Below are 9271 nucleotides of genomic sequence, written 5' to 3' on the forward strand. Positions count from 1 at the left end.
TTTTTGGATGAGGTTTGCTCTGTCAAGAAGCAACCCTACTTTTATCTTCAAGCATAAGTCAACTAATGTGTTCTTTTTTTTAGGTGAAACTTACGTGAAACCTATGGTATTGATCGACCGTAGTATCCGCATTGCTAAAATCCAATATCTTTCCTGTTGATCAAGAACAATAATAGCATTAAATCATCTGAAATCTTGATTTTTCTGGGTTTATCGTAAAGTTGTTTGGGCTTGTTATATTTTTGATACCTGGTTTCTTCGTGAAAGTGTCCCAAATGCTCTCTCCTTTGTTTCCTTCTTTCACAGCTCCTTCAAACTGATTTCGTGCAAGAAAATGTTACGATTGTCAAAATCGTTTCACAGCTCCTTCAAACTAATCACATCTCTTTCTTGGATTAGTTTGAAGATGATGATGATGATGAAGAAGAAGAAGATTGTCACCTGGTAAGCTGAAGAAGCTGTCCCGAACACAAACCCATCTGGAAATTTTGCTCTGCTGATAGATTCTGAGGAAACATGATCAAGAGGCACGATGAAGACGAGCAAGAGCGGAAACAGAACCAAGACTAGTCTCATTAAAGATTCCATTTTTGGGTCGCATGAATAAAAGAGAAAGAGAGAGGAAGATAAAGGGATGAACTTTTTTGTGTGTCAATGAAAGATTTGGAGGCAAGAAAATGGAGTTTTTGTGTGTGTGTGTTTGTAAAGTTGAAGAACAAAGAGGAAGAGTGCAAAACAAAAGGTCTCGTCTTTTTAAGGCTCTTCTTCGGTGTTGACATTTGTTCACTCGACCTTTTAGGCTTTTACTATACACGTCTCTTATACTTGTGCTGTGCCAAAAACTTAAGAAAAAAGAAAAAAAGAAGTGTACGCTAAGATGAAAAAGATTTTTTAGTGAGACATTAATTCACCTAATTAATTACCTATGTTCTTTATTTATGTTTTTGGTCGTTGATTTTTTTTATTTTCGTCGTCATGCTTACTGGTTTGTTAGTTTAATGGTTTTAGAAATCTAAGCCAAATTATATGCGTCGTTCAATTTTTATCAAAGTCAACTGTTAATCGGTTGTAACATTTATAAATAGTACTAGTTAAAATCACTTTTTATTCAATATTAAAAATAATGGATTTACTCAAACCAAGTATTTTCAATATGCTCCAATAGGAAAGAGTTATTATGTAAGAATTGCTAATGAGCTCTTTTAAGCCCCGGTATGAATTTTGACTTCAGTATTTATTAATTTTAAATCACAGTTAGGCTCTTTTGCAACAAAATATGGAGAGATTTGATCAAAGTCATAAATGAGTTCTCAGTGACTCATAATATTTATATAGTTATTTGATATATAATTATATTTATATAGTTATTTAATTTTCAATACAGTTTATGATTTTCAAATCTACTTGGTGTTTTTTTTGTCTTTTTTGGAACTTATATTATCATATATATTTGATTTAATCATATTATATATGATAGATCAATCTATCCAATTTACTTACATGCAACACATATGATTATGATGAACGGCTCCACGAACATTTAAACATGATCTTCTATGGATGATTTTTACATGCACTATATCAATGATGGACAATATTACCTCTAACATTATTTATTTTTTTATTTATAAGGTTAATCAATTCGACCTACATTCTTAAATTCTACTAGAATTTCCAAGAACCATTAATATTATGAGATAAGTTAGTAAATTAATATAAATCTAAGTTAGACCTTTATATCATGTCAGCATAAATACCCATCTTATGTATAAAAGGGAGTTAGGTATATCTATCTATTCCAATATTTGTTTGTTTCAAAAATCAATAACTACAACTATCTTGATATATAATTTTAGTAAAAAGCACTAATTGAAAAAATGGTCCATTTTACAGATTATTTTTCTAATTTTGTCCTCACAGTTATATTTTTCGATAAGGAATCTTTTTGACACTTTAAAATTATAAATCAACCTTTACAATGTTTGGTAATTACAAAAAAAATTCATATCATTTTTTTTTTGTTTAGTTGGTTAATGTTATTATGTAATTTTTGATAAAGGAGTTCTCGGTCAATATATGATTAATAAAACATACATGCATTGATTCTGAATGGTTTTTTGAGTTTTGAGTGTTGTCTTTTTGCTGTTGAGAGTATAAATACATGTATTTCTGAGTGACTGCTTGAATTTGGGTACAAAAATGTAAAAAGAGAATAATAGATTTGTGTTGCAAAAAAAAAGAATAATAGATTTGTTAATTTAAAGAAATAGTGGATCTAACTACATAATTGAGAAAAATATTAAACTAAAGGAACTTACCTAAAAGAGGGTGATAGTGGAAGTTAGATATACGTAAAGTTGATTAATTTAAGTTGAGATTTTATTTACATATGTTTTTGGAAAGCTTTATGTATTCAAAAAACTTGGTTTTACAAAAAAAAAAAAAATTGCATGCAGTTTTAGATTTTTGAATGTTAGAAGTAGATTTTTTTCAATCTTTAAGATTGCCACCTAGGATATGTATTTGCATGTAGTTTTAGATCAGGGAAAATTGTGATATTTTTGTACAACCAACCATTTTTTTTAACAAAATGACTCAAATATCATTATTAGTACCATTAGTGTTAAAAGCAACATTTCATCGCTTTCCAAAGATGACATAAACTTTTTATTCTTCCAATGCGTATGATTTTATTTTTTAACACCAATATATAGATTATAAATTTAATTGCAGTTTTGAATAAACAAAGTAAGGGAAAATTTCGAGTCAGCATAATCATCTAGGAATAAAGCATAATAATGCTGATAAAGATGTCCGATTTCACTCCATGTATTTTTGATGGAAATGATTTTTTATTTAAATAATTGTTGACTCTGGTGAGACAAAATGCTTTGACTCGAATTCTTACGGTATAATATGATAATTTAAAAATTAGGTTAAATAATAATAAGAGAAAATTTATAATTTGATATCTTAACAAAATCTTTTAAATACAATAACTATAAAAAATCTAAATATATCCTAAATATCAAAGAAAACATTATGTTAGTCTTGGCTGTTCTACCATCATTTTGTGAAATCTGTACACTTTGCCATATATCCCAAGTCAAAGTATAAATTAGTGGTTTGGGTTTTGAATATGTATTTTCTCTTAGAAACATCAAATCTAGTTCTATAGGTGAGATAAATTAGCATAATTTGCATGAATGTTGAATGCAATCATAGAATCTGTATTATGTACTTGGAATTGCATGTGATTAATAGACGCAAAAAAGCTGAAAATAATAAACTAAAAAAGGGAGATAATGAATAAATATAATCTAATATGGTGAATGAGGAAACAGAATATTAATATGTGTTTAAAAAAATTAAATCAAAACATATGCATAAAATTTTATATTTATTAATTATAAGTATTACAGTATATGATAATTTAATAGATTTTTAAAATGAGATCAAGATGATAGAAAATTTCATACATTTAAATCTTAACAAAATATTCCAAGTAGAAATTTAAAAACCAAATTAATCTGGTATAATTATATATCAAATTTCTGTTTTTTTTTTAATTTTGATTGGTTAGCAGTTAAAATGAAATATCGTCTATATTAACTCAGGAAAATGAGCTAAATTTTTGAAAACTAATATTTATTTTTAAAAAATAAATTAAATTTATAGTATTAATTTGGTGATTACAATTGTATCCTTTATGAGAAACTAAAATTTATCCTACTACTTTTTTTTTGACATTAGTAACATTTATCCTTTTTTTTTCAGTGTCATTTTGATGTAGTTCTTATCAACCTTTAGGTTTAGAGAAAAAAAAAAACTTTGAATTAAATACAGGGGTATATCCGTAAATTTAACTTATGTCTACTTTTGTTTAGGTCATCATTTTCGCATAAACCCTTTGCTTCTTCTCAAAATAATCCAAATCAATAGATCTCTGCTTTTGATTTTAGGGTTTTAGCCTTTTAAAGTTGAAACCTTTTTCCTTAAAATCCCGAAGAAAGAATCACTCAATTGAATCTATGGCGATGGCTATGAGACTTCCAGCGATATCAAGAGCGGTGACGGAAGTTGCTTCGTCTCCGGTTGGTTTGAGACAGCTCTTCTGTTCAAACGCTTCAAAGTTCTCTTTTTTATCTCCACAAGCTGAAACCCAAACACCTGCTCGCCCTCAGGCTGAACCTAGCACCAACCTCTTCGTCTCCGGTGATTTTAAAAACCCTTTTTATCTCTCAATTCATTCATTTCTGGGTTTTTAGTGGTTTATCGTTTGGTCGAGTCTATGTGAGTTTTTGGGATTTGGGTGGTTTTAAAGATCACTCCTTTTGAATTGAGAGTTAGACTATTCATTCCTGTGGGAAACCCAAAATTATAAGTAATTTTGAACATTTGATTAGAATTGATTTGGAGATATATGTGTTTGAGAAATGAAGCTGTGTCTTAGATTTATATATGTATTTTGCAACGAGTGATATAGTTTGGTGTGGTTTCTCAATTATTCTTTACTGATCCTCATTTCCTGAAAATGTGTAATTGCTTAGCTTAAGAATGAAGTGCAAGAGAGCTTGGTCTTTCATTGTGTTTCAAGGCTTCTGTGTTTCGTAAATTTCTTTATAGTGTCAATCAGTTTTAACTTGCTACTTACTATTGGGCTTTGGAGCAACCTCTGTTTCTCACTTTGGTCATGGTCATAATAACTGAAAGTTTGGTCAATAGTGTATCATAGACTTATGTATATAGCACATCTAATACATAACATGTTAAGTCTGATTACTATCTTTTCGTAAGCCATCTAAGTCCTATTTAGTTTAGATTCTGTGTCTACGTTTCCTGAAGTGTTTTTGTATCATGTTACTTATATATGAAGTTGAAAAGTATATATCTAAAGGACTATATTTGTGCCACTTGGATATTTTCAGGGCTTAGTAAGCGCACTACTTCTGAAGGGCTTAGGACAGCTTTTGCTCAGTTTGGAGAAGTTGCTGATGGTGCGTTTCGTATTGTGGCACTTTATGTGTATTAAACTAAATCGTGAAGATAACTAACTGTAACGATTACTTTCTCTCAAATTGGCTTTTTGTAGCTAAGGTTGTCACAGACAGAGTATCAGGATATTCCAAAGGGTTTGGATTTGTTAGATACACCACCTTAGAAGATTCGGCAAAAGGCATAGCTGGAATGGATGGGAAGGTACTATCTCTTTCTAATATCCATTTCTCGATTACCAAACCAAAATCTATTTAAGAGACTTTACGCTAACAAATACCAAATGGCTAATCTCCTCTCTGTTGCTTCTCTGCAGTTTCTTGACGGTTGGGTCATATTCGCAGAGTATGCAAGACCAAGAGAACAAATGCCGTCATATCAACCTCAGAACAACATGTCTCGTCCTCCATATTATGGTAACCGTTAGAGAGACAGCTTTGTTCGATTCTTATGAATCTTCATATTCATATTTATCCTTCATTCTATCTTCTTCTGTGATCAAACTGTTGTCTAAGTGGCTTGTTATTACTCTGGAAGTTGAGAAACTCGAAATTAATATTTATGAGTAATAACCAAAAACTGTCATTTACAAGACAATGTTAAGTGTAATGGGCTCTTTAAAGAGGATGATACGAGTAGTTCGCTTATACGGCTAAGACACAAAGATTTAAAACGTTGTCGTTTTACTTGTTTCTTTTGTTTACATGATTGATTTTGTATGTCGGCTTAAGATGAGATTGAAAAACTAAGACAGCCGGTTCAGTTTTGTTGATTTTGGGTTACCACAATATCTTGAAATGTAGTTACATATGCTAATTGATCGTTTTCATAAAACCCAATGGGTCCGTAGCCATTAGCCAATCACTAACTCACAATTTTCGTTTAGATGCAACCACTTAACATTGAAAGTGATGATTATAACAAATGGTAACGAGTCATAGGGCCACACCATGCAAAACAACATTGAGTTCTCACAATTTCACGTGGAGCTGTCTAGAATTTACACGAACATTGTTATATAACATGTGGACTGCACAAAAACAAAAAGAAATATCAAAAAATACTAATGGCTTACATAAATTTAAGCAATAAATGTTATATGACAAAAACGGAAACAAAATATGCAAAGGAGATACCGTTCATACTATAACATTCCTTCGCTGTCCAATTACGTTTGGTGAGACAATTCCCTCTTTCTCATGCAACCAATTCCATTTTACAACTCATCATTTATCACTCCAAATTTAAATTAAAAGATACCCATTTTTGGAATGTACTTGGCTTATAATGGTAATAGTGATACGTTTTGCTGTTTTTATTGTGATCACTTCCTTGGAGGCAATGAAAAGTTAGCTAGTAATTAGAAATGTCGACGTAAACGTGTACAAATGTTTCTTTGTTTCCAAGTTCGATGAGTGGGCACAAGTCAAATGTACGTAACTGCATAAACTAATCAAGTAGGATTGTATCTAATCGGATAACGTTTCTAATCAAGTTCTTTTCAACTGACGATAATCGTATCAGTTCTTTGCTTTCTTGTTATTTCTCGTTAAACTAATTAAGCTGAGATGTAATCCTAGCCACACATTGTATCCTAAAAAAATTCGATAAACTCACGTGTGTCCTCTCGTTCTAATCGTGTGGGTTAGGATTAGATTCAAATCAGAATTCGATCAATATATCTTATGGTTACATTGGCACATTGACACCTAGCAAGTAGCAACATAACTAACTGAGTAACCTCCATTATTCATATATAATCTATAAAGTCGTGGTATTATTGAGAAAATGAGAGTAAGATGAGTCATCGTCGTTTTTGTTGCGCCGCATGTGTGATTCCTTTCAAATGTGACAGCATCTAAGACGAGTCGTTCTCTGTGGTTGAATTGAATTATGGTTTATATATAATGAAACTGTTTTTGTATCATGAATTAGTAACACATGTATTATGAAGTTGGACCATTTCGTTTTCTGTACCGTTAGGAGATATGAGTCTGAACTGATTTTATTTATTATAGTTCTTATCTACAGGAGTTTGTATTTACGTTCTTACTTCTTATCATATACATTTATCATAGGGTTTTCTCATTGCCACGTATGATAAGCACATGCAGATATAAGTAACATCATGTCATCATATCATGATATACTATTACCGTATTACGTACCTTTTTTTTTTTTTGGATAAAGGACTAGTGTATTTACGTACTTGAAACTATGTGGAAGACCCCGATCAAAGGAAACAATATATGATAATGGTAATGGATGTGAATGATTTTAGTTAGTTAATATATACATCAAAAATATTAAAAAGTCACCAACTCACCATGTACCCATTTCACGCGATTTGAACCGGATTAATCTCATTTTAGAAAAGAGTCAAAAGACTAACAAATCAATGGTAAAACTAAATTTCTAAGCTAAATCGATCCAAAAAAAAAAAAACGATTACATAAAATTCATAGTAACGTTTAATTTAGTTTTTAGTTGGTTTAACTTCTCTCTCGAGGCTAACCCAAAAAAAAACCAAACCGAAATCCACCAAAACCAATCTCAAACTGACAATTACGTAAGATTTTTTTTGTTTTTCAAATTAAAGAAACGTTATATATCACAACACCGTATGCGAACCTATAGCAATCAAAAATTAATTTACTTCTGAATATAATAAAAGCGGTCCAAAATTATTTTCAAGTGAAAGCAAAATGCATTTGTTGTATACTAAGAATACAACAAGTTCGGAAACAAAAATGATTTCACGTCGACCAAATAAAATGATCCTACTTCAGAAACAAATCACTCTAAAATGTTTCCATGAGTTCAGGTTTAGATATTTTTTTTGTTTTAATCTGTAAAACGGGTCTCTATTATTCTATACCACAAATCGAATCATGCTTTCTTTTATATATTAGACCCAACATGAACTAGACTTTAGAGATCACAAGATAAATTATGAATACGAGTATACGACTATACCAACTGAAACGATTGATAAACCAAAACTATGTTTTACTACAGTGTCAATAATTAGCCTTTAACCCATTTCTCAATTCAACGTAAACCAACTATCAAACCAATTCCGGTTAAAGATAAGAACCATCAAGGGTAGTTTCGTAATAATTTAACAAAACTATGTCCACGTAATGAAGTGATTTGTCACACAAGAGCTCAAGTTCCTTCTATAAATTGCCTCTGTTCCATTAAGAAGAGTATCATCACTCCAAAATTTCTTAACCTTGGCAACATTCCAAACCATTCGCCTTTTTTTAATAAACCAACTCCAAAGGATTTAATTAGCAAAACAAGAAAATTATAAAGAGAAAGAGAAGTGATTCAGGTGCGGTGACGTGTAGGATATGAAATTCTTGTTGGAGCTAGTCGTGCCTTGTTTCGGTTCACAGCAGTTCCAAGAATCCACCGCCGCAACCGCAGACGATTCGGTTTCAGAAGAAACGCAAACGCTAATGAAACAGCGAAGGCGGCGGAAACGTGTTAGAGTAGCTGGTCAACCTGGACAGATAGCAGAGTGGAGACCGTCACTTAGCGTTATATCGGAGACCAAACCGGCTATAACGGAGAAATCGGTAAAGGACGAAGAGAAAAAGAAAGTTCGTCGGAAAAGTGAAGGCAACGACGGCGGAGATGCCACGTCGTCACGATCGGGCGGTGGTCATGTTCGTTTCCGTAGTGACGATTTCGGGTACACTACTCTATCAAGTTTGCATGATACTTTTGTGTTAAGTATATATGGTTAGGGTATATAGATTTATGATAATGATTAAAAAAGATACTAAACTTAAGAATATTCATAAAGATAAGTATGAAGAGATGAGGGAAGATAAAGAGTAGATAATGATGGTAGTTAATTAGATGATAGTTTGTGGATAAAGATTCGATATAGTTGGGGTGTCAACATCAGTATGTTTAATGTTTTATTTTGAGTAAACAGAAGTTGTCGTAAATGGCAAGGTAACCAAAAATGATATAATGAACATTTATGTCTACAAAATGGTAGTGTACATATATAATAAAAATGTCTTGACGTTTTAGTTTTTGTTATATGCGTTTTGCAGGAGGAATGCTTTTGAACCGGTGATCCCGGCGTTCTCACCGACTCCGTTCATGTTTTGAGTTGATCTTTTTAAAAAGATTCTTATGAAGTTTATTATGTGTATGATATGTAATTATGTTATGTATAGTAGTAATAAATTTGTTAATGGAAAGATGTAGCACTATAATGTATATATTGCTTTGATATTATAATTACTACCACCGA

General features: G+C 31.4%; 3 protein-coding genes and 1 long non-coding RNA gene across 5 annotated transcripts in view; 3 read left to right on the plus strand and 1 right to left on the minus strand.

Annotated features, from left to right (window-relative positions):
- Window positions 1-650, minus strand: part of LOC104761473 (putative beta-glucosidase 41) — a 3574-nt gene extending 2924 nt beyond the window's left edge. The window contains exons 1-3 of the mRNA XM_010484559.2: window positions 442-650; window positions 250-316; window positions 95-153 (exon numbers count right to left, since the gene is read on the minus strand). Of these exons, the coding sequence (XP_010482861.1) occupies window positions 95-153; window positions 250-316; window positions 442-588 (273 nt within the window). The 5' untranslated portion in view covers window positions 589-650. The remainder of the gene's footprint in view (window positions 1-94; window positions 154-249; window positions 317-441) is intronic.
- The window catches only part of LOC104761474, a 3810-nt gene extending 3048 nt beyond the window's left edge, over window positions 1-762 (plus strand). Inside the window, exon 4 of one of the 2 annotated variants that reach the window (XR_763203.2) lies at window positions 307-762. This is a non-coding gene — a long non-coding RNA (uncharacterized LOC104761474). The remainder of the gene's footprint in view (window positions 1-306) is intronic. The other variant, XR_763202.1, reaches the window with a different exon arrangement.
- LOC104761475 (glycine-rich RNA-binding protein 4, mitochondrial) lies at window positions 3907-5681 on the plus strand. The gene is made up of 4 exons (XM_010484561.2): window positions 3907-4215; window positions 4929-4997; window positions 5093-5199; window positions 5312-5681. Exons 1-4 carry the CDS (start codon window positions 4032-4034, stop codon window positions 5420-5422), a joined length of 471 nt encoding a protein of 156 aa, XP_010482863.1. The 5' UTR covers window positions 3907-4031; the 3' UTR covers window positions 5423-5681.
- Window positions 8194-9271, plus strand: LOC104761476. Its single transcript, XM_010484563.2, has 2 exons — window positions 8194-8695; window positions 9069-9271. Exons 1-2 carry the CDS (start codon window positions 8352-8354, stop codon window positions 9124-9126), a joined length of 402 nt encoding a protein of 133 aa, XP_010482865.1. The 5' UTR covers window positions 8194-8351; the 3' UTR covers window positions 9127-9271.

The sequence above is a fragment of the Camelina sativa genome, chromosome 18 (genome assembly GCF_000633955.1).
Source record: "Camelina sativa cultivar DH55 chromosome 18, Cs, whole genome shotgun sequence".
Lineage (NCBI taxonomy): Eukaryota > Viridiplantae > Streptophyta > Magnoliopsida > Brassicales > Brassicaceae > Camelina > Camelina sativa.